Source organism: Nyctereutes procyonoides, unplaced genomic scaffold (genome assembly GCF_905146905.1).
Source record: "Nyctereutes procyonoides isolate TBG_1078 unplaced genomic scaffold, NYPRO_anot_genome, whole genome shotgun sequence".
In the NCBI taxonomy this organism is placed as follows: domain Eukaryota; kingdom Metazoa; phylum Chordata; class Mammalia; order Carnivora; family Canidae; genus Nyctereutes; species Nyctereutes procyonoides.
Genome location: NW_026575044.1, coordinates 30,864,893 through 30,891,106, shown reverse-complemented (window position 1 = coordinate 30,891,106; position 26,214 = coordinate 30,864,893). Strand labels below are relative to the sequence as shown.

The 26,214-nt window shown below is 37.2% G+C and overlaps 1 protein-coding gene across 2 annotated transcripts in view; it reads left to right on the top strand.

The window, feature by feature from the left end:
- The window catches only part of DSG2 (desmoglein 2), a 59,738-nt gene that overhangs the window by 14,513 nt on the left and 19,011 nt on the right, over positions 1-26,214 (top strand). For both annotated transcript variants that reach the window (XM_055324558.1, XM_055324559.1), the window contains exons 2-8: positions 16,257-16,292; positions 18,506-18,640; positions 21,113-21,274; positions 21,405-21,549; positions 22,622-22,788; positions 24,748-24,885; positions 25,004-25,189. In XM_055324558.1, the coding sequence (XP_055180533.1) occupies positions 16,257-16,292; positions 18,506-18,640; positions 21,113-21,274; positions 21,405-21,549; positions 22,622-22,788; positions 24,748-24,885; positions 25,004-25,189 (969 nt within the window). The remainder of the gene's footprint in view (positions 1-16,256; positions 16,293-18,505; positions 18,641-21,112; positions 21,275-21,404; positions 21,550-22,621; positions 22,789-24,747; positions 24,886-25,003; positions 25,190-26,214) is intronic.

The window sequence follows — 26,214 nt, the reverse complement described above, 5'->3', positions numbered from 1 at the left end:
CCCTCTATTCTAGACTACCTCCATCCCATTATTCTTTCAAGTTCCCTACAATGCAAACCAAAAAATATAAAATAGAACTAGGAGGAGGGTTCGAATGGCAGTGTAGGAAGATGCTGATCTCACTTCCTCCCACAGGCACAACAAATCTATAACTATATATGAAATAATTCCCTGTGAAGGGGACCTAGAAATTAGGTCAACTGAGCTTCCACAAAAAGGGACAGCAACAGATAGGTAGAAGAGAACAACAGTAGTAAAATCAACCATTTCTATAATAATTAGTTAAAGAAGGCACAAAATAAGACATATAAATATCACATCAAAAACATTAAACATAAGGGGCAGGGTCAAAAATGTAATGCTTTTAGAAAGCATTCAAACTTAAGTGACCACCAAGTTAAAATAAATGGCTATATGCATAGGTTGTTATATATGAACTTCATCGTAACTACAAACCAAAAATGTAATAGATGCATAAAAAATAAAGTGAAGCTTTTGCACAGCAAAAGATACAGTCAACAAAACTAAAAGACAACCTACAGAATGGGAGAAGATATTTGCAAATGATGTATCAGATAAAGGGCTAGTTTCCAAGATCTATAAAGAACTTATTAAACTCAGCAGCAAAGAAACAAACAATCCAAAAAAAAAAAAAAAAGACATGAACAGAAATCTCACAGAGGAAGACATAGACATGGCCAACAAGCACATGAGAAAATGCTCTGCATCACTTGCCATCAGGGAAATACAAATCAAAACCACAATGAGATACCACCTCACACCAGTTAGAATGGGGAAAATTAACAAGGCAGGAAACCACAAATGTTGGAGAGGATGTGGAGAAAGGGGAACCCTCTTGCACTGTTGGTGGGAATGTGAACTGGTGTAGCCACTCTGGAAAACTGTGTGGAGGTTCCTCAAAGAGTTAAAAATAGATCTGCCCTATGGCCCAGCAATTGCACTGCTGGGGATTTACCCCAAAGATACAGATGCAATGAAACACCAGGACACCCGATGTTTATAGCAGCAATGTCCACAATAGCCAAACTGTGGAAGGAGCCTCGGTGTCCATCGAAAGTTGAATGCATAAAGAAGATGTGGTTTATGTATACAATGGAATATTACTCAGCCATTGGAAACGACAAATACCCACCATTTGCTTCGACATGGATGGACCTGTGAAGTAAGTCAATCAGAGAAGGACAAACATTATATGGTCTCATCCATTTGGGGAATATAAAAAATAGTGAAAGGGAATAAAGGGGAAAGGAGAAAAAATGAGTGGGAAATATCAGGGAAGGATACAGAACATGAGAGACTCCTAACTCTGGGAAACGAACTAGGGGTGGTGGAAGGGGAGGTGGGCGGGGGGGTGTGACTGGGTGGCTGGCACTGAGGAGGGGGGCACTTGATGGGATGAGCACTGGGTGTTATTCTGTATGTTGGCAAATTGAACACCAATAAAAAATAAATTTATTAAAAAAATAAAAATAAAGTGAAAGGAATCCAAATAACACTAAAGAAAGTCACAAATCACAAGAGAGCAAGAAAAGTAGAAAGGAACAAAGAACTACAAAAACAATAAAATGGCGATAAATACATACCTATCAATAATTACTTTAAATGTAAATAGACTAAATGCTCCAATCCAAAGACATAGAATGGCTAAATGGATAAAAAATACCAAGACCTGCTTATATGCTGCCTACAAGTGACTTCAGATCTAAAGACACACAGACTGAAAGTGAAGAGATAGAAAAACATATTCCATGTAAATGGAAGAAGAAAGAAGGCTGGGGTACTTATACCAATAAAAATACTTTAAAACAAATGGTGTAACAAGAGACAAGAGCATTACATAATGATAAACAGGTTGATTCAACAAGAAGATATACCACTTGTAAATATTTATGCACCCAACCTAAATATATAACGCAAATATTAGCAGACACAAAGGGAGAAACTGACAGTAATTCAATAATGTAGGGGACTTTAACACCCCAGTTACATCAATGGATAGAGATATCTAGACCCAAAATTAGTAAGGAAACATTGACCTTGAATGACACATTAGAATAGATGGGCTTAATAGATTTTTACAGATCATTCTATCCAGAAACAGTAGAATACACATTCTTCTCAAGTGCACATGGTACATTCTCCAGGGTAGCTCACATGTTAGGCCACAAAACAATTCTCAGTAAATTTAAGGTTGAAATCATATCAGGAATTTTTTTCTGACCACAGTGGGATGGAACTAGAAATCAACTGCAAGAAAACTGGGAAAAAATGCAAACACAGAGACTAAAACATGTTACTAAACAACCATTGGGCCAATGAAGAAATCAAAGAGGAAATCAAAAGAAAATGAAAATACAATGTTCCAAAATCTATGAGATGAGATGCAACAAAAGCAGTTCTAAGAGCGAATTTTATAACAATAGAGACCCATCTTAAGAAACAAGAGAAATTTCAAATAGACAATTTAACCATATACCTAAGGGAAGCAGAAAAAGAGGGGCACCTGGGTGGCTCAGTTGGATAAGCATCTGACTCTTGATTTCCACTTAGCTCATGATCTTGGGGTCATGAGATTGAGCCTCATGGCAGGCTCCGAGCTGGACATGGAGTCAGCTTGAGATTCTCTCTCTCCGTCTGCCCCCTCCTCAAATAAATAAATAAATCTTTAAATAAATAAATAAATAAATAAATAAATAAATAAATAAATAAATAAATAAATAAATAAATAAAAAAGAGCTAGATAAAGAACAGGGCCCAAAGTTAATAGAAGGAAGGAAATAATAAAGATCAGAGCAGAAACCAATGAAATAGAGATTAAAAAAAAATAGAAAAGAAACTAAAAGCTGATTCTTTGAAAAGATAAAATTCTTAAAAGTTTCAGCCAGACTCATCAAGAAAAATAGAAAAAGGAAAAAAAATAAAAAAAAAAAGAAAAATAGAAAAAGGGTTCAAATAGAATCAGAAATGAAAGAGAAGTTAAGGGGAATCCCTGGGTGGCTCAGCGGTTTAGTGCCTGCCTTTGGCCCAGGGCGCCATCCTGGAGTCCCGGGATCAAGTCCCGCATCGGGCTCCCGGCATGGAGCCTGCTTCTCCCTCCTCCTGTGTCTCTGCCTCTCTCTCTCTATGTCTTTCATAAATAAATAAATAAATAAATAAATAAATAAATAAATAAATAAATAAATCTTTAAAAAAAAAAAAGTTAAAACCAATACCACAGAAATACAAATCATCATGAGACTACTATGAACAATTCATATGCCAACAAATTGACAACCTAGGAGAAATGGATAAATTCCTGGAAACGTACAGTCTTCCAAGACAACGTAAATTGGTACAGCCACTATGGAAAACAGTATGGAGTTTCCTCAAAAAATTAAAAATAGAATTACCATATAATCCTTCAATTCCTCTTCTAGGTATTTATCCAAGAATACGTAGGCACCCCTGTGTTCATTGCAAGCCAAGGTATGGAGGCAACCTAAATATCCATCAATAAATGGATGTGGTGTGTGTGTATGCTTGTGTGTAATGAAATATTACTCCGCCACAAAAAAAGAATGAAATCTTGCCATTTGCAACAACATGGGTGGACCTAGAGTATATAATGCTAAGTGAGACAGATAAAGACAAATACCATACAGTCTCCTTTATATGTGGAATCTAAAAAACAAAACAGAAGCACCTCTTAGATATAGACAAAGACTGATGGTTGCCAGAGGGGGCTGGGAGGTTAGATGAAATAGGCAAAGGGGATTAAGAGATACAATCTCCCAGTTATAAAATATATAAGACTATGTTGTACATAGAGAATATAGTCAATAATATTGTAACAACTTGTATGAGAGCTCCTTACTGTCTAGATTTGTGACCATTTTTTGTGACCATTTCATAATATATATAAATATCAAAAAACTGTGTTGTACACCTGAAACTAATGCAATATTATATATCCATCCTTCAATGAAAAATAAATTAGTTAAAAACTTTAAAATATCACATTAAATTAAATTGCTCTTACCCACTCTCTCAGAGATCTACTCTCCTTACACCCCAAATGTGCTAGCTGAGAAATTGGGCAAGACATCCAGGTCAATCATCATATTTTAATACTGTTAATCATCTCTCCTTTCAAATATCTCCTTCCTTTGCTTCCATAATACTCTACTAGGAGTTCTTTCACCTCTAGGGAGCTACAAGAGTTCTCATCTTCTTTTTCTGATCTAGCACAGTCGGGGCCTATGCTGTACACACATCACTGGGAGACATACTGGATATGAGTGGGAGGCAGAGGCAGTACAAGTGGTTGGTGACAGCTGTGGCTGGGAGAGTGCTGCCTTTAGGACAGAGTGAGTGTAACCCCTGCCTCCCTTTGAGCCACAGCACCCTACTCTTAATTGTCTAATATCTCTCCCCAGGATCCAAGCCTAGCATGTCTACAAGCTGTGCTTTGAGAATTTGCATACCTCTAGCCATTCAGACTTAGAACTTCAATATCCTCTGACCCCTTCTCCTGTCCTCCCCACACAGGACATTGCCAGTGATTAGTTGTGTCCTCATAGACCTCTTCACCCGTGTATCCTCGTGCCGTTACCCTGTGCTGGTCCTCATTCCATCTCCTCTGGCTTATTACTTTAATGTTCAAACAATCACCTGCCTTTCATCATACACAATATTGCAGAAAACTTTCCTGGAGCTGTAGTGTTAGAGCATCCCTGATCAGAAGCTGTCAGAATCTTAGCACAACTTTTTGTCCTTTTTTCTTCCTCGCCACCATAACATAGTCTAGGTACTAAACTGCCAAACTTCTTGTTCATTGCCTTCAATGTCCATGTTCTGGCACATGATGCCTTTGATATGGGTCTTTTCCTTCTGTTTCCAATCTGCACAGAGATTCTTCTCCCTCTCAAGGCCAGAGAAGGCCCAGTGCCACTTCCTGCCCTAAATCTCTCCTGATTTCCCTAGCAGAAAGTGATTTCTGTCTTTTATGAGCTGCCCAGGTCCCCAGAGCTGTTTTTGCAGCTGTCATTCCCACAATTAAATTTTTCTACCTTACGTTATAGTAATTTATATACTATCTCTTCTACTAACCTAAGCTTCAGAGCAGGATCTACATGACCCTTGTCTATATACTAGCTAATTGTCTGGGACACAGAAGTATTCTTTAAAAACCTAAGAGTCAGGGGATCCCTGGGTGGCACAGTGGTTTAGCGCCTGCCTTTGGCCCAGGGCACGATCCTGGAGACCCGGGATCGAATCCCATATCGGGCTCCTGGTTCATGGAGCCTGCTTCTCCCTCTGCCTGTGTCTCTGTCTCTGTCTCTCTCTCTCTCTCTCTCTGTGACTATCATAAATAAATAAATAAAAATTTTAAAAAAAAGTATGAACTTTTAAAAAAAAAACCTAAGAGTCAAAGTTTTTCCTATGTTTGGGAAAGCTGGAATAATAACCTGAATTTCATTTGTTTAAAATAAATATTTACTGTCCAGTTAGTCATTAGTCTGGCCTGAATGTCTAGATAATTGATTTAGTTTCACTACAAGTTTAGAATTATTTTTAAAAAGGGAAGAAAAGAGAGAGTGGAAATGCAAGTTAAGATTTCCCTAATTTCACAGATAATAATCCTCCAAAAAGATTCATACAACTTTCCAAAGCACTTGATTTTCACTTTTTTAAATTTTGCCTCCACTTATTTGAGGCAAATTGAAAATGCCTACTTTCCACTTTGAACCTTGGAGTCAACTGTTGCCTTAGTGACAGACCAGTGCCATCCAATGGTGAAAAGGGACAACCTGAAGCTCTTGGTTTTCTTAAACTTCTGAGGAGAGTGGGTGGGAATCTGATTTTCTTCATTTTTTTAGTATAATTTGCAGGACTATATTGCAGGAAAAGGTGGAAGCAACCTGTAATTTTTGTCTATCAAATTATGTGAGATGCATTATTATTTACTAATATTTTGCCTGATTCCAAAAGCAGCACTCATAGCAGTTGTAGAAAACACATATCAATAAAATGGTAAAATATTTCAAAAATAATAGATGTTCAGCATCAGTAAAACGGTGTAAAGTAGGGGAAAACCCTGTTTCAAGTAATCCTATTATATTGGTTATTACTTCTAAAGTGACAAATCTTGTGATAGAAATCATTCAGCTACTGAATTTCTTAAATTAGAACTTGTTGTTTCACACATCTTTGTAATTGAGGATTTATTATCTAGTTTATGAATTATCCAAGCTCTCTTCTTCCTTTTCTTTTATTGCTGCTCTGCTTTTATACAGTAGTTTTCAAAAGTATGATCCCAGACCTGCAGCATCAGCATAACCAGGAAACTTGGTAGAATACAAATTCTTATGCCCCCTGACTCCCAGACTGGAAACTGGTGGAGCCCAGCAGTCTGTGTTTTAATAAGGTGATTCTGATGCCACTCGAGCTTGAGAAGCACTGCTAACATCCCTATTAGAAAATAATCAGGAAGAGAAAAGATTAAATATTTTAAAAGGTTATATTTGATCACTTGTTAGCAACTCTGACTTTTTAAAAAATATTTTAAGGGCCAGGGTACATGGGTGCCTCAGTCAGTTAAGCGTCCAACTCTAATCTCAGCTAGAGTCTTGATCTTTTATTTATATATATATCTAAATGCCAAAGAAATTTACACTAAATAACATTGATTTTTCTGGACCTTCATTTTATTTGTCTGTATTAAGGAAGAAATAGCTATCTATGATTACACAAAACTCAGCTTGAAATAAGAACTCACAATGTGATCTAACAACTCAAGGGTAGTATAGCATTGCCAAATCCATGTTTTAAAATTTTTTTGAGGCATTAAATGTTGCCAAAGAAAATATCTTCCTCTTTACAGGTAGCTTCAATATGACTCACTCTAAACCCTATTAATTACATTAAGATTAGCCCAAACATTGGAAAACCAGGTGAAAGGTTATGACAAATGATAGAATTTATTACTTCCAGACTTAAAGTATGTAGCTTTACTATCTAAAATTCAAATTCAGCATTGAAAAGTTAAGTTCAAAATACTGCTATTCTTGGCTATTGAGGTTTTTTTAAGTACCAAATGTGAAAACAGATATAATTGTATATTTAAGTTAGTTTTTGAGTAAAAGCACTTTAGGAATTGTACTTATGTACGGGTCATAATATGGATAAAATATCATCAAATATATATTACATAAATTTTCAAGCTGGGATTTTCAAAATAAGTTATAATGTTTAGCCATAAAAAAAGAAATTTTATAAAGACAGCCTCTCCTCCCTTAAGAAAAAAAAAATTAGAAAAAGAATATTAAAAGAAAGAATATGATAGGTGAAATTCTAACCTAAATCTAACCGGCATCAGGTTGTTCAGAGAAGCTCACCAAAATCACTGGCCCACTCTTACTGCACTGCATCACTTGAACTCTTCTGAATGTATACGTTTCTGCCATTACAGAGGTTCTTCCATGACTTTCTTGGGGCTACATTGGCTACTATGAACTAGACCTCTAGCTCTAGTTTATACAAATAGAAAAGTCAGGATATATGATCCATGGAAATAAACAAGTGGCATCCATGGCCCTTACCTCATTTTTATCTCTGGATTATTTTAGCCAAAGCTAAAAACACCTTAGGAATGGATTGGGAATAAACCAAGGATCCTTAGGGCAGTTTCTGATTTTGCCTTCCACACAGTAAAATGGAGAAACAAAGAATTTTAAAACATTCTGCTTCTTTGGAAGGGTGGGTGAGAAAAGGATATAACAGAGGTATTTCTGGGATTATCCCAGGGTGGGCATGAGTTTAAAGAACAACAGCAGGTGCGTGCTAAATCATCTATATTTGACTCCTAAAGATTGTCTATTGACCACACTACTGACCTCTGTAAAGTTAATTCTGGCTGAGTGGAAATAATAAGCCATTAGTATGCCTCAAAGTTGAAACAGTTTTTAGACTTCTTTATATCCCTCCACATTTCATTTGTAATAAGATATTTATAAGTCTGAGTTATTAAAGTTTAAGGGATCACCTCACCATGGACTTAGAAACGTGAGAGAAAGCTTCAAGATTATCTACTCCAGATCAAAAACATATCAGTCAGGAGGAGCTGTCATCTAGTGACTCATAAGTTCTCCTGGATTCTGCTTATTAAATCATCAAGGTGACTTCAGAACAGGAAATCTTTGCTAAAAGTGCTGACCTTGAGAACAAACAGTACATTGATTGGTAGTATTTTTGCGGTGATGTTTGACTTTCCCTAATGCCTCTGCCAAAAGAAAAATTATTTTCTTGCCAGTTACCAGGAAGGCCAGTTTTGACAAGATGCATAGGATTCAATGGTAAAAATGAAAACTTGCTTTTTTTTAACTTCAGTAAATTGGAAAGCTTTTAAAGGATTTTTCTGTTTTGTCTAAAAACACTACTTTTGGGGTAGAGAGACTAGAAGTTTATTTTTCCTTGTCAGTCTTAAAGGCATATTGCACATGACACTTTTCTCTCACCAAGTTCCTATGAGGAAAAAAAGCCATAGATTTCAGTCGAGAGAAACTAATAGCTCACCTTGTCCAGACAGTCTTCCAATATTTGAAACCCTTTTACAACATCCCCACAGGACGTCACTCATACTTACAGAGCTGGATAGGTTTGAAGGGAAGTGGGAAAGAGTGGGAATGGAAGACAGAAGTCAGAGTCCGTTATTCCACTTACATTGTCTGCAACATGCTCCAATTTGGAAGTTTACATAAATCCATGGTCCTCTGAAATTCGTTCTTGACTCTAGTTATTATGGTAGCTTCCAATCAAAGATACACATCTAAGTCAGGATTTCTCAACCTCAGCACTTTGTCCTTTGAAGCTAGATAATGCTTTGTTGTGGGAGGCTGTCCTGTGCATATAGAATGTTTAGCTACATCTCTGGTCTCTACCCACTAAATGCCAGTAGCACCTCACCCCAGTTTGACAACCTCCCTGCCCTCCACACAGGTTTCAAAACCAAAAATGTCTCTAAACGTTACCAAATATCCCAACGGGCCCAAGGGTGGAGAAGGAAGTTGTACATGAAATCTCCCCCATATAAATTAAATATAAATGAAGAAAGTGCTCTGTGAGATACAGAGTCCCAAGGAAACATCCAGATTATTTTCTTGTAGTAAGTAGAAAGGAATAGTTAAGATCTTAACTATTTCTATAATCAAATAAACATATAGTTCCACAGTTGTTAAAATGTTTGTACAGTTCTCTTGGGGTTTTTTGTACAAGTGTGGAGCACATATTTGGTCCATCATACTTTAAGTGTCTGAGAACGGGCCACTGCTGTAGGTGTTATAAAAATGCAGATAGCACAGATATTTGTAGAGCTAGACCATGATACCCTTGGCTTTAAGAAGTACATCAATTTTTATAACTCTTTAGTGTAACATGTGGAAAAGTGTGCATATCACAAGTGTACTAATTGCTGAATTTTCATAAACTGAACACAGCATGTGACTAGCAACCAGATCAAGAAACAAGATTACCAGCACCCCCAAAAGCCTTGACATCATATCCACTGACTCACTCTCCTCTTACAGCGCCAACCTTGATCTCTGATACCATTTCCACCTCATGCCTGGCTGTTTCTTTCCTTTGCAGGAAAGTCTGCCTGATTTGCTCCCCCATTCCATTCCAGTCTCTATGAAGATAAAACCTCTTCTGAGAGCTTCCTCACAGTCCTAAACCACTCTCCACCACCCTGTCCCTGCTTTAATTTTCTTTTCAGCTATCACAACCTATTTTTGTCTCTCTCTCCAACGCGTAAGAATCCAAGAGGATAAGAATTCTATTAGCCTATTGCAGGAGCTCAGGAAGTTGAAGGCATAAATGAATCCAAATTTCAGAAATCTTTAGATGAGGAAAATGCAAGTTACAGAGTTACAGAAATACTCTGCCTCTCTCATGAATAAATAAAATCTTTAAAAAAAGAATTAAGGAAATACCATTATAGTTCTATTGAGTGCCTGCTATGTGCCAGTCACTGCAATAATTACAGTTACATATTATTTCTTTTAATATGCACTGTAACCCTGCGACCTGGGTATATCATGTTGCTTTCCGATTCAGGTAACAAAACCCAACTGAAAGTAGATTAAACAAAAAAAATATTTAATATCTCAAAGAAAATGGTCCAGAGATGGGGCAGTTTCAGTTTTGAACAATTTTGTACCTCAAAGATGTTATGGTTTCAGTTTGGTTTCTCTGTCATTTTATTAGCTCTCTCCATGTGGTCACAGATGGCTCCACTCCAAATGTCATGAGATTGCTCAAAAATCTCCAGAAGCAGACAAAAAGAGAGAATGTTCATATACTTCTTCCTATCAATGAATAAAGTTTTATTCCAGACTCTCTATAGATATCTCATTGGCCAAAATTTTATTATACATTGTTATAGGTTGAATGCTTGTCTCCCCTCTCCACCCCGCCCAGATTCTCATGTTGATGCCCTAACTCCCAAGGTGATGGGACTAGTGCCCTTATAAGAAGAGACCAGAGAGCTCAAGTACAAGCTGTTCTGTTTGTGTGAGGACATAGCAGGGAGGCTGCTGTCTGCAAGCCAAAAGGGAACCCTCTTGGAGTTCCCAGCTTATATTACTATAAGATACAAATTTCTGTTGTTTAAGCCACCCAATCTATATATGGCAACCTTAGCTGACTAATACACACATTTATGCCTAAACTAGTAACCGTCAAAGTGAATGAGATGCTGGCATATACCAATAATTACTCAGTTCCATCAGCTAGGCAGGGTCTACTCGCTATCTGAACAAAATGGGGTTCTGTTCTCTAAAATGAGAGAAATAGCAATTAGCTATACAACTGAATATGTGTGCCACAGATATATTATGTTACAGATAAGGAAAAAATTAAAGCAGTTTATTGAGCAGAATCAGGATTTTAATCTAGGTAAGACTATTTCCAAAGTCATGCACTTTCCACCAGGTGATACTGCTTCTCAAAGATAATCAAAACAGAGTCTCTTTTGTAGTAACAAATTTAAGAAAAGCTTTGTGCTTACCCTGAAAAAAGTGGCAGAGGAGACTGGGAACAATGTTGTAGTGTATGTGCTACATCTATATCCAGATCTTGGCTTCTTAATACCATCCTCCAGTATTAGAAATCAGGACTTCTTGGAGAAATGGCTCATTATAAAGCTGGGATGGGAGAAGTATAAGATGACCCTGGAGCATCTCGTTATGCTAGACAGTAAGGAGGAGCTCAAAAAACAAAAATGGGAACATAGGAACAGAATCTAACCTGAAAGATCTTCCAGTGCTCAATGCTGGAACTATTGGAACAAAATTAATAAAATAGTATTGGTTTATAACCCACAGAATAAAATAAATATGCATGAGTCCATACTGATGTAAATGATTAAATAAATAAAGACATGAGGGAAGAAGAGATGAAGCTTTCTTGCCAAAGAATTCCAAGTAGTATGCATACATGCTTCTGTCATAGGAAATGAGGTTTAATCTGTCTCCTCCCCCAGTCCCTAACTCAAGGGAGAGCTAGACTTAGTGACTCTCTTGTGGAGAATAGAGTAGGGAAAGGGAAAAGTAGTAACTTTACAGTGGAGAAACCTGCAAAGGATACCTTAATCAATAATGTCATATGGATATCATTTTCCTCTAATATAATATGAAAAGGCATTTACCTCTGATATAATATGAAAAGTGCCCTTTCCATATCATGAAAAGGGCACTTCAGAGCTCCATGGCGTTCTTTCCAAAAACATATAACCCTGGTGTAATCATGAAATAAACCAACAGATAAAACCAAACTGAAGAACATTTTACAGGATACTTGACCAATATTAAAACTGTCAGGATCATAAACAAGGACAGACTGAAAAGCAATCAGACCAGAGAAGATATTCTAGATCCAGTCTGGATCCTAGATGGATGCTGGAACAGAAAAAGGACATTAATGGAAAAAAAATGATAAAATCTGAATAAAGTCTGAATTTAGATAACTCTGTATTATATAAATATATCATTATCTTAATTTTGCCAAGTGTACAATAGTTATTTAAGATGTCACTGGAGGAAATAGGTAATGGAACTCTGCACTATCTTTGCAACATTTATATAAATCTAAAGTTATTCCTAAATTTCAAAAAATCTGTTTTTAAATTTTTTTACAGTTGTCAGGGGATTTGGGGTTTGTTTATTTTTTAAGTAAGCACCATACCCAGTGTGGAGCCCAATGTGGGGCTCGAGCTCACGACCCTGAGATAAGACCTGAGCTAAGATCAGGAGTTGGGCACTTAACCTACTGAGCCAGCCGGGTACTCCTAAAAAAAATCTATTTTTAAAGAAAATGTGTGCTAGATCATTGAAACTAGGTGTTCTTTTGTGGGTGTTCATTGTACTACTCACTCTACTTTTGAATAAATTTGTAGTTAAAATTTTTTAATGTTAAATTCATGAAATACAAGATTCCCTGCTTTCAAGATATTAGTAATCAAGAATGACAAAGTTTCCATGTTAAGTACTGAGACAGTAATGAATAAGGTGAACTTCATTGTCTTTAACCCTAAATGAACAACTGATATTCCTATCACATTCTACAACCTTGCTATTTAAGAACCGGCAATGTCAGTATCACCCAAGAGCTGTTTAGGAAAGCAGAGTATAAGGCTAAACTGCACAGCTACTGAATTGAAATCTTTATTTTAACAAAATCCAAATGAGCAAAATGCACATTTAAGTTTAAGAAGCACTGTTTGTAACCATATGATTGTCTGCGTTTCTAACAAATAACATCTAGAAAGGACATTCCAGGGAAAAAAATCAATGGAGATACTCCTATGAGGAATTTGCATTTGAACAGGGAGCTATTAATTGCCTCATTTTATTTATATACTAATGAAACATGGTATTTAGTCAGGATGATAACATTTAATAAAATATCATGTAGGGACGCCTGGGTGGCTCAGAGGTTGACCATCTGCCTTTGGCTCAGGGCATGATCCCACGGTCCTGGGATCGAGTCCCACATCGGGCTCCCTGCATGCACCCTGCTTCTCCCTCTGCCTGTGTCTCTGTGTCTCTCATGAATAAATAAAATAAAATTTTTAAGATTGTATAATTATTATACCTTTTTTCCTAGGCCAAGTAAGATTTTAGGGAAGAATAAAAGTGGTAAATATTCGATCTAGCCAATTCCTCAATATGGCCAGTACAAGGTAAAGAAATGGTTAGGCAAGAAATATATTACTTAATTATACTTAATATATTATGAGTGTTTATCCTGATGGTGTGACACTGAGGAATGTTGGATCTAGTTACTACTCTTTCCTTTCAAAAATTCCCACTAGAGAGACATTCAGAGAGAAATAATACATTCATCGTTACTTTCACTTTTTTTTTATATCATGCCATCTTTGAAAATACATGAATTTGGGGGGCACAACTTTGATTGAAGATATCTCTGGCTTTTTTAGCCAATAATAGGATGAAGTGCAAAAGAAATAATGTATCTGTCCATACAATAGATAATTAGCCATGGTCGTTTGTCTGCCCCAGAGAGGCTCAGACTAAAGACTGAACATCACACCCACTATCCTTGAGTTTCTCCTTGCAGGTGTAGAGCTAAGAACATGTACAAGATAGAAAAAAGAGTAAGGTGAATCCACATGTAGAACACACCCTGCAAGAAGTCTTCAAAGAGATATGAATAAGTGAAAGAGACTTAGAATTTTCAGAGAAAGCCTTATTTTCCATGATTTATCAACAAGGGCTTCTTAGAACTTGGGATGTTGATAAAAGGCAAACAAGACTGAGAAAATCTAAATTTAAGGTGAATTATAATGAATTAATACACAAATGGAAGGTGGGAAAATGAAGGCAATAAATATAGACAATTTCAGTTTAGAATCATAGTAAAATAAAAAAATATGTAACAGATTAAATGTTAGCAGAAACAGGAGAAAGGTTTGCTTGTTTTTAAGGTAAGGATGATCTTAAATGTATTTGGTTAGCCAATGGGAAGGAAATAAACATGTTTAATTAGCCAGTGGTGAGTGAAGATAAAAGGTTAGTGGAAGGAATAAAGTTCTTGAGAAGGTAAACGTAGGACAATAAATAGAAAGATGAAGATAAAGCATACAGATGATGGTTAACTTTGGAAGGGAATCAGGACACCTCTGTCTTGGAGAAGGCAGGAAAGGAGAGGAGGATCGAAGATACAATCTCAGATAAAAAGTGGGGTAATCTGAGAGTAGTGGGTTCAGAAGTGTGTCCGTGTGATTGGGATAGTCTCCTAAGTGTGGAATGGTGTGATAGGGCTACTATACAAAGATAAGACAACTCTATAATTTATGGTCTGAATGAGCACACTTCTTTGCAAATGAACAGATTATAATAGATAGGATGCTGTGTCTGCACAGCAGGTGTCATCCAGATTCTCCTGGGCAAAAATAAACAACGTGGTCACCCTAGGAAAGGAGCCACTCCCTTGTGGAGGGAGCAGCTATTAGGGAATGAATAGATATGATAGGTTCATTCAGCCTCTATGGCCCTGGGTAGCAGTGTTGCCAGTACAGGGTCAGGATCAAAGAGAGTAATAGGCTTACAGACTTAGGGAAAAAGTGAGGCAGGAATATTAGAAAGTCAAGAGAATGAGGGGTCCTGGAGCCACTGTCTTTAGAATGGCTGGCAATGATCTACTAGCTTTGTCTAATAGGGAGTCGTCTACAATGTTGGAAGTGTTCTCAAGCCACTTGCCTCATGTGGATAGTGAGCAAATGAATTATTAATTTAAAATAATTTAAGTGTAAATAGCCACATGTGGCTACCATGTTAGAAAGAACAGGTTTAGGGGCTCTTGGGTGGCTGAGTTGGCTAAGCATCTGACTTGGGCTGAAGTCATAATCTCGGAGTCCTGGGTCAGGCCCCACAACAGGGTCCCCACTCAGCAGGCAGAGCATCTGTTTCTGCCCCTCCCTCTGCTCTTGCTCTCTGTCTTTCTCTCAAATAAATAAAATCTTTAAAAAAAAAAAAAGAAAAGAAGAAAGAAAGAGAAAGGAAGAAAAAAGAAAGAAAGAAAGAAAGAAAGAAAAAGAAAGAAAGAAAGAAAGAAAGAAAGAAAAAGAAAACTGGTCTAGATTTAGTCAAGGGAAAGTGAAATGAAGAGATTAATGCACTATAAAGAAAGGGCAGCAAAAGTCAAAGACCAGGATAGGATTATATTGTGCAGTTTGTTTGTTTGTTTGATTATTTATTTATTTATTTATTTTATTTTAGAGAGAGAGCACACAAGGTGGAGGAGGGGCAGAGAGAGAGGGAGAAAGAGAATCTTAAGCAGGCTCCACGCTCAGCCGGGGTGGGGCTGGATCTTACAATTGTGGAATCATGACCTGAGCCAAAATCAAGAGTCAGCCACTTAACCCACTGAGCCACCCAGTCGCCCCTATTATGCAGATTTTAGAGTAAGCATAACTGTATTTAGTTCTGTGTGATGATGAAGCCCAAAGTGTGACAGTCCTTGATAAGAACCAAAGAAAAGAGTTGGTGGGACTTATGTGTAATGTCTAAATATCAGTAGTTGTGTGGGTGGCCCTGGAAATGATGGGAGTTAGTAGAGTCAGGGATGAAGGGTGCATTTCACATCAAAGCCTTGAGGAAAGTTATGTGGGTCCCTGAGAACATGAGATGGAGAGTTTTTGTTTTTCAGATATTAGTTGTGTTCTGAGTTACCTGGAGGAGACAGTGTGAATCCAGGAGAATGTATATTCCTGTCTCTGGGCCTGGTCATGACAGGGGGAAAAAGGGGAGAATTTAAATTTGCTTATTTTTGAGAAAAGAGGATAATAGTAATGGTGGTGTTTTTGTTTTTTTTTTTAAGATTTTTTAAATTTATTCATGAGAGACACACAGAGAGAGAGAGAGAGAGAGAGAGAGAGAGAGAGACTGACTCAGGCAGAGGGAGAAGCAGGCTCCACGCAGGGAGCCTGACATGGGACACTCGATCCCAGGTCTCCAGGATCATGCCCTGGGCTGAAGGCAGCGCTAAAGCACTGAGCCACCCGGGCTGCCCTTTTTTTTTTTTTTAAAGATTTTATTTATTTATTCAAGTAATGGTGGTGGTTAACGTTTTTTTTTTTAATGTCTATACTATTTTAGGTGGCAAGTTATTAACAAGTATTTAAACTGAATTGAGTGATAAATTATATTAAACAACAAATAAATAATTTTATTTTCCAGATCTGCTTTTACTTTGGAAATGGACTCCATTTGGAGGTAAGGAATCAAGGGGATTATTTCTGTCTTTTGGACTCAGAGGCTTAATTTCATGGATGGCATTTTGACTATGCCTTCCCAGATTAAAAATGCACATTCCCTTAGACCTAGCCATTCCCACTCAGCCAAGTGCATAGAACATAAATCCAGAGATGTTCAATGCAGCATTTTGTGACAATCTAAATGTTCATTGATAGAGTGATAAAACAATTTATGGTACATGAAGAATGTCCCTGATGAGGTAGTGAGTGAAAAATCAAGGGGCAGAATAAGATGTATAGGATAATTCTATTTTTATAGGAAAAAGAGCTTTAAACGTGTATGAACATAAGACAAGATCATTAAGCAGTTAACAGTGAAGACTCTGAAGTACAAGACAAAAAGTAGAATAAAGTTTTATATTTTATGTTATAAACTATAATGTTATTTTGCTGTTTTGCTGTATAATTTAATTTTTTAAGTTCTAGAAATATTTTTCAATTAGAAAAAAAATCAGTGACCTATTGATAACCAGTATTATGAAAAAATACATGTTATATAGAGCAACAAAATAAGTAAGATGATAAACCTAGCATAATAATCATTTCTGATCTTGGTATACTAGGTCAATTGTATTGAAGTTTTCCTTGCATAAAATGTTTATCTATTAAAGCCCAACTGAAAATATATAGAATAAATCTTTCTACTTGAGGTTCTAAAAACAAAAGATGGACAATTTAATCCTTTACCTCATCCTTTAAACAATAAATCCGGGATCCCTGGGTGGCTCAGCGGTTTGGCGCCTGCCTTTGGTCCGGGGCGCGATCCTGGGGTCCCGGGATCGAGTCCCACGTCGGGCTCCCGGCGTGGAGCCTGCTTCTCCCTCCTCCCGTGTCTCTGCCTCTCTCTCTGTGTGTCTATCATGAATAAATAAATAGATAAAAATCTTAAAAAAAAAACAATAAATCTATTAACTGACAGTTTCACTAGGTTTTAGTTAAATTGATACCACAAGTTAGTTACTAAGATTTAGTTTTAAAACATTTAATAATTCATTTTTAACCTACATATCACTACAGAAAAATGAAACTTCATTTTCGGTAAGAAAATAATTTTTTACATGCTGTATTATTTTTTAATTTGCCAATTTGTATGGTCACTCTCTTACCCTAGCCTGCTAAAGGAACAATCCACTGATCACAAGTCTTGAAAAGATCTGGTTGGCTTTATTCAATGATTAATGAATAGGGAAGCATCCAGTCTAGCAAACAGAATCTTTTTTTTTTTTTTTTTTTTGCAAATAGAATCTTTAACAATTGATCAAAGCAAGAGGGTTTAATAGACCAAAGCAAGAATAGGAAATTACCCTGAGTATTTGCTGATTGGTTAAAGCAGAGTCACTTTGGAACCGGGGCAGATAAGATAAGGTCCTGAGCAGGCAATGCCTGACGGCTTGACCTAGGCCTTTCTTTTCTGGGAGAGCCAAGCACAGAAATTTAGTTATGTTCCAATTTATTGATGCAGGGCTTAGCATAGTAGACTCCATCCTGAGTCTTCATCTGGAAACTTTAATAAGCCTTTGTAACTCTTCACTCTTGGAAGTCTTTTCTTACTGATAAACAAAACTATACTGTTCTGCTGGTTTAGAGACAATTTCTTGAATGTCTATGGAGTTTGTTAGAGTGTATGTATTTCCTCTTTGAAAATGACATCTGTTGGGATCCCTGGGTGGCGCAGCGGTTTGGCGCCTGCCTTTGGCCCAGGGCGTGATCCTGGAGACCCGGGATCGAGTCCCACGTCGGGCTCCCAGTGCATGGAGCCTGCTTCTCCCTCTGCCTGTGTCTCTGCCTCTCTCTCTCTCTCTGTGTGACTATCATAAATAAATAAAAAAATTAAAAAAAAAAAAAAAGAAAATGACATCTGTTTAAAAATATGAAATCTGGGATGCCTGAGTGACTCCCCAGTTGAGTGTCTGCCTTGGCTCAGGGTGTGATCCCAGTCCAGGGGTCAAGTCCCATACCAGGCTGCCCATGAGAGCCTGTCTCCCTCTGTCTATCTCTCTGCCTCTCTCTGTATGTCTCTCATGAATAAATAAATAAATAAAATCTTTAAAAAAAATAAACTTTATACCTTAAGATTTGCATAACTATTTTTAAAATTTTAATAAATTACAGATTATCATACTAATGTTTTAGGATACGTAATAATTTTTTGACAATATTTTATTGTTGTAGGTCTTAAACGCAAGAAATGGAAATACTCTGCTTCCTAAACACAGACACTTAGTGCGGCAAAAGCGTGCCTGGATCACCGCCCCTGTGGCTCTTCGGGAAGGAGAGGATCTGTCCAAAAGGAATCCAATTGCCAAGGTACCTTCTACCGAGAAATAGGAAATACATGTATATTATTGAGATATAGTAGGAGAAGACTTTTATGTTCATTTTTAAATTTAAGGAAAATAATATAACGTAATTAGTGAGTCTTTCCCAGTATTCTGTGTGTATTATATAATTTGGGGCTTTAATTCAACTAAGAGTTAGGGATCTAGCATCAGTTGAGTCTTTGTTTAAGAGAGGGTTTTAACACTCAAAAGAGGGTATCATATGTAGGGGACCAAAGACTATTTTTCTTGATACTTCCCCTAGGTTCACTGACTGGTGCCCTATAAATTGGACTGACAAAAGATCCACAGGAGAACAACAAACAAGTCTATTAATGTGTGTATTGCCCCTATAACATATGGGAATACGCAGAGATGAATAACTCAAAGATTTGAGTAGAATTGGGGCTTATAAAGCATCTTAGCAAAGCAATAGTAAACTTTTAGAGAAGTGCCAAGATGGAGGAAAAGGTCCTTGAATCTCAAGAGATGGTAGATTGTGGGAAGGCAAATATATGGGAAACCAGTGGTAGAAAAAGGCTAGTTAATCCAGTTTGTTTTGTGGATGCCTGGTGCAATCTCTAAGGGTCTAAAGTTATCTCTGATGATTAAATTCTATCCTGCCTGATAGAGAAGGGAAGGAGAACGCCTTTACAAATTTATGTCCTGCTTTTAGACACATAGAGGAAGCACAGAGAACTTTTCCTAAATCTGCTTTTCAATTGCCTTCAGCTCAAAATAATCCTACCCCAAAGTCACATATTTGAGGATGGCATATCCTACCACCCTATATATAAAAAATAATTTTCAAAGTGAAAAGAACTGGTATCTAATAGGGAGGATGACCATATATCCTTGGTTTATACCCATTGTCCTGGCCTAATAATTAATAACTCCCTTTCACCCTCAAAGTGTCCTATTTTTTGATAAATTCGATGGTAATCCGACTAGTATATACCTCAGACTTAGCATGTGCCAACCTGAGCCCTTGATTGTTCCCCTAAAGCTGTCCTCCATCAGTTCTACCCATATCAGTCAATGGCACTATAATTCTAGCCAGTTTTTCAAAAATGTAGCAGACACTATCAGTTCTGCCTCCGGAATATATTCCAAATCTGCTCACTTCTCTCCCGTATCATCCAGGTTAACGTGATCTCTGGCCTGCCTTGTCTGCCTGCTTCGCTCTTGCCGTCCCTCACCCTGCCACAGTCCATTCTCCAGAGATCAGCCAGAGTGATCTTTTAAAAAGACAAATCAAAGCATGTTCATCCCCTTAGTGAAATTATTTCAATGGTGTCCTGCTACAGTGGAAGGAATATTCTTTACTCTGTCCTATAAGAGCTCTTATACAAGACCTCCTCCCTAACATCAGCTCCTATCACCCCCCATCTCCCACTTCGTACATCCCTAAGTCAACACAAACTCTTTCCAGCTCCTCACCCTTTGCCCTTGCTGCTCCCTGTGCCTAGAATCCCCTCTCCACAGATACTTGCAATATCTCATGGCATCAAGCCTCTGCCCAAGTGTCATCCCCCAAAAGAATTCCCTTTTCTGCCTCACCCCATCCATTTACTCCTGTTTCAGCGTGGTTTATAGTGCATTCCACTGTGTGACATGCCATACATTGCTTACTTGTATGGCTCCCTTAGTAGAGTGTCAGCTCCCTGAGGGCTTCTATGAAGTCTGTTGAAGAAAATTAAGGAACCAGTAGGGGGCCACAAAAACACATTTACTAATGAAGAATTACAGACACAAAATGAAATTGTTTATAGAAAAAGATGACAACTACAAAAGACAGTAGAAATGGGTTAGATGCATGAATTTCCTGAGGTATTCCAACCAAGGAAGGTGCTTGACTTTTTTAATCCTTCTGTAGAAGGATGCCTTAGTCTTACTTTCCAAATGATCAAATGGATTTATAAAGGTGATTTTGACTCTCCAATTTTTACCTCATATGCTAACTATAAACTTTTTAAAAAAATTTTTAGAGAGAGGTTTGGTGGGGAGGGACAGAGATCAAGGAAGATCAAGGAAGAAGAGAATCTCAAGCAGACTCCATGCCCATCACAGAGCCTGACATTGGGCTTTATCTCATGACCCTGAGATCATGTCTTGAGCTGGAATCAAGAGTCTGATGCTTAACTGACTAAGCCAGCCAGGTGCCCCTCCTCAGGTTGCTAAATTTAAAATCTGTCCTCCTAAAATATTCCCCTAATGATATCTTTGTTTCATAGCAACCCTAAGAGGTAGGCAGTAGTAGTTCTCTACTTTACAGATAGGAACACTGAGGCACAGAGTGGTTAAGTACCTCTTAGTAACCAGTAAGTGGCTGAGATAAGATTTGAATCCAGGTTGGCTAACATCAGCACATCTTCTCTTGAGTGTCCTCCCTACCCTCCCATTAAAAATATGTGTTACAGAGAGTTTAATGTGGGGCATTCTTCTGTTATTTTTATGTTAGATACATTCTGATGTGGCAGAAGAAAGAGGACTAAAGATTACATACAAATACACTGGAAAAGGGATCACAGAGCCACCTTTTGGTGTGTTTGTCTTTAATAAAGACACGGGAGAATTGAATGTTACCAGGATTCTTGATCGAGAAGAAACACCAAGTTTTCTGGTAAGAACAGTTTTACGTTAATTAGTTTGCAGTTCTTCTTTGGTAATAGTTATGATTGTTTTGTTTTTATATTGTGATAATTTAATTACCTTAGCTTACATTTAATCTATTATTTATGTCATGATTTCAGCTAATTGGTTATGCTTTGGATGAAAAAGGAAACAACCTCGAGAAACCATTAGAACTCCGCATTAAGGTTCTTGATATCAATGACAATGAGCCAGTGTTCACACAAGATGTCTTTGCTGGGTCTATTGAAGAACTGAGTGCAGCAGGTTAGAGTTGGTTAATTTTATGAATGAGTATCCCTAGTCATGTAAACCCCATTGTGTAACTGAACGCTAAATCCTGTATCTTGATGGACGTTAAGTACTACCTGCAGGATAAATGGTAATAAACTTATCACTCTAGGTTTGGAACTGCTTTTTCTGTGATAAGTTCAAAAGACTTTACCTGATATCTTTTTTATCTTCAGAACAAATATGGCAGATCAATGTGACGGGTTAGGTCTCCATAGCAACTATCCTGCCTTGTAGCTAGAAAGCAACCATAGACAACATATAAACAAATGATTGTGTGGCTGTGTGCCCATAAAATATTATCAGAAATAGGTGGCTGGCTGGCTTTGGCCTACTGGCAGTACTTTGCTGACCTTTGATTTACGTTATTTCTGTTGTCAGGCTTATTGATGACATGGTCCAATGCGGTGGTCTATGTGAAGACTTACAGAAAAGATTTTTCTTTGATAATAATATAAAGAACAGCTATTGCTTCTCCTGAATTGTTTGTATTTTAATAAGCATGTATTTGTTCCTTCTTCTTTCTTTGTGTTGATTATTAGACCTATTATAATTGAAATTTGTAGCCTTCCTGTAGGAAGTGTTCAGGACTTCACCGTAAGACTTATCTGTACTAATGTCAGCCTTGCCCTCTTCTTATCTTTCCCATTTCTTTTTTTTTTTTAATAGTTTTTTTTTTATTTACTTATGATAGTCACACACAGAGAGAGAGAGAGAGAGGCAGAGACACAGGCAGAGGGAGAAGCAGGCTCCATGCACCGGGAGCCTGATGTGGGATTCGATCCCGGGTCTCCAGGATCGCGCCCTGGGCCAAAGGCAGGCGCTAAACCGCTGCGCCACCCAGGGATCCCATCTTTCCCATTTCTGCACTTCATTCACACTTACATTCTAATCCAATTAAAGTTTTTGGTCTTGATAAACTCTGATTTTGATAAGCCTTTGAAATAAATCCTTTTGGGAACAGGCTGAAATTATAGAGAGAATAATAACTTACATAACTGTGCTTAAAGTTGAGTTTCATCTTGGACATATTTGTTTCTAATGCCAGATACCCTTGTGATGAAAATCAGTGCCACAGATGCAGATGAGCCCAATACCCTGAATTCTAAAATTTCCTACAGAATTGTGTCTCAGGAGCCTACTTATCCACCAGTGTTCTACCTAAATAAAGACACAGGCGAGATTTATACAACCAGTTTCACATTGGACAGAGAGGTAAATTAGTGTTTTATGTGGTTTATTTTTTAAACTCTATCTTTTTAGCTTTTCCTTTCTCTTTATTTCTTTTCTAATTTTCTTGCTTTCTTATATATTCCTCATGTATAGGATAACTCCTAAAAATGCCCTCTTCTAATGATGTGCAGTCCAATATGGCAGCCATTAGCCATATGTAGCCATTGAACACTTGAAATGTGATTCATCCAAATTGAGATATGCTATAAATCTAAAAAAGTCACCCAGATTGAAGAGATTTAGCATGAATAAAAAATGTAACATACCACCTTAGTAATATTCTGTTGATTGCATGTTGACACAGTAATATTTTAGATACCATGGGTTAAATAAAATTCATTTAAAATTAGTAGCATCACCTCTTTTTTTTTTAACTTCAAAAGTTGACTGTTAGAAAAATTAAAATTACATAAGGACAGCACTGTTCTAGGGCCTCTCCAGTCAGGATTCTGTTTCCTAGAGTGTCCTAAAGCAATGTCCTGTGATTTGTGCTCCTGTAATGAAACTTCGGGAGTCTCCTCGACTGCTAATACAGATATATAGGGAAGAACAAAGACTGAGGTAGGAGTCCTACTTAGGATAATAGAAATATTCATAAAAGATTGTTGTAAATCCCAAACTGGAGGAAAATCTCAGTAGGTTTCCTGGGCAGGCTATTCTCAAAAGGCTATTCACTTTTTAATTTCTAACTCAAAGGGAAAATTTTGGATGAAAACAGGAAATAGAAGACTTTTTAAATGCTACATATGTGAAGGTCTTAACAGTAGAATGCCAGTAGAATGTTGATGATCTTAACACTGTATTGTCATCAAACATAAGTCATGGTCTAGGTACAGTGACTATATTTTGTATTACTTAGGAAAATGATTTCATTTTCCCCAGAAAGGGAGAAGATTGTGCCCAACATTGCTAACAAGATCTCTGTAAAATTAAAGAATATTATTATTCCTAATATTCTACTCCACCTTTTCACATAAAATTAGAATGGAAAAGTATTATTTTTAATTATCCTGATTTTTTATAAGCTGCTGTCTAATGAAGTATGGCAAGTTTAGGCAATAATAAACAATGTCTGGTCCTTATTGGGCATTTACCATGTCCCAAGTGCTACTGGAAGCCTTTTACATAGATTAATCCATTTAATCCAACTAAAAACTATATGAGGCAGATCTAGTTATTATCCCCATTTTGCACAGAAGGAAACCAAGGGTCAAAAGGATTAAGTGTATATCCAACACAGCTAATAAGTTACAAAGACAGAATTGGAAGCCAAGCAACTGGCTCCAGAGCCTCAGTTATCCTATTACTGAGCAGTTCAGTCCCACATAGGACCCCCATACATTGGCACTGGCTGACCCCCATTTTTTCTTAAACTCCAACTATACTGAATGAAGCCATCATAAGGGGACCACATGGAAGATAAGGACTCACTTTGGAGTGGCATGTAAGACCTCATTCTCTAGGACAGGTTCTCTAAGAATCATCTCTCTCAGAATGTCTGGACAAAATCAACCACATTTTGTCTTCACTGGCCAAGTTTTCTTGGGGACTAGGTTTTTCTTGCTTAATTTCTGGCTGAAAATGAAGAAAGAACCAATTCCTATAGTCTCCTCCTTCCCCATCACTTCCATATAGAGCAAACTACATTTTGAAGGGCACTTCTTTGTGCACAGACTATTTTAATGAGAGACTCATTTCCTGATAATGTTACCAATGACATATTTAGGAATTTGACTACCAACAACTTCTCTAGGCCTTCCTGGCCTTCTAGAAATGCTCAGACGGCAAATAAACAGCATCTTCACATGAATAACAGATCATAAAACTTACTTATGAATAAGATACCCTGTGGTTCATTCTCTTGATGATGAAGAGAACTAAAAAGAAGATTTGGGAGTGGCTCATTTTCACCCCAGACGGATATTTTTCATTGCCTTGCAGGAACACAGCAGCTATACTTTGACAGTGGAAGCAAGAGACGGCAATGGACAAATAACAGATAAACCAGTAAAACAAGCTCAAGTTCAGATTCGTATTTTGGATGTCAATGACAATATACCTGTAGTCAAAAATGAAATGGTAACTATTATTTTTATAACAAACATATCTATTTACTCACATTTTAGTCCTAACTAAAAATAATATCACTTAAGTTTGTGCTACATTAAAATAAAAATCTGATTTTTATGTTTTACAGAATGAAGGGGTGGTTGAAGAAAACCAAGCCAATGTAGAAGTTATGCGCATAAAGGTGTTCGATGCGGATGAAATTGGCTCTGATAATTGGTTAGCAAATTTTACAATCGTATCAGGAAATGAAATGGGTTATTTCCACATAGAAACTGATACTCAAACTAATGAAGGAATCGTCACCCTTATTAAAGTAAGTACTTATTGTTCAAAATTGGCATGGGAAAAGTTGGTGAAGAAGAAGTGATTGTATTTGGAGCGTCAAGCGCTTAAAAGTGCTTTACATACTCAACCTACACAACTATTTGAGATTGCAGACTTCCCTATTTGCCCAAGTTCTGTAGTTAGTAAATGGTCACACTACAGTCCAACTTCAGATCAGGGGCCTCGAATCCTGATCTGATAACATGATACCAGCAACATTATTGTTCAGCATACTTTCTGTCTTGCTTGCATCCTGTGCCTGACTAGAACATCCTTACATCATGACCTCTTGCATCTACTAAGTATCCCCAATTTACTATCTCTTATTTGATCAACTTAACATAAAGCCAGACCTCACTAATAGCATCTAAAAACAAAAGCTGTAATAACTCGACAAAGCTTGAATCCAGTTGTCCTCATACTTAAATAAGAGTCACTTTGTAAAGTTACATGTCCCAAATGCAGATTCCTGGGCCCTGTCCTCAAATCCAATGGGGTAGAGCTCAGGAACTTGCCTTTATAACAGAAATCCACTTGTGACTGTAATATAAGTAGTATGAGGAACACATTAAACCTAGTGTTCTAACTTCTTGTGCTTAATTGAACCAATGAAAGGAAAATAATCTTATTAAGTATCTAGGTCTTATACATTTGAAATGTATTACCCTCACAGAATTTTTTAAACAAAAATCTAGGATGGATTTTTATCTAACATTATAAGTAAGGAAAAATATCAATGTATTTTTAAATGGCATATGATAGGACAGCCTGGTGGCTCAGTGATTTAGCGCTGCCTTCAGCCTAGGGCCTGATCCTGGAGACCCAGGATCTAGTCCTATGTCGGGCTCCCTGCATGGAGCCTGCTTCTCCCTCTGCCTGTGTCTCTGCCTCTCTCTCTCTCTCTCTCTGTGTGTGTGTGTGTGTGTGTCTCTCATGAATAAATAAATAAAATCATAAATAAATAAATAAATAAATAAATAAATAAATAAATAAATAAATGGCTTATGATAGAAT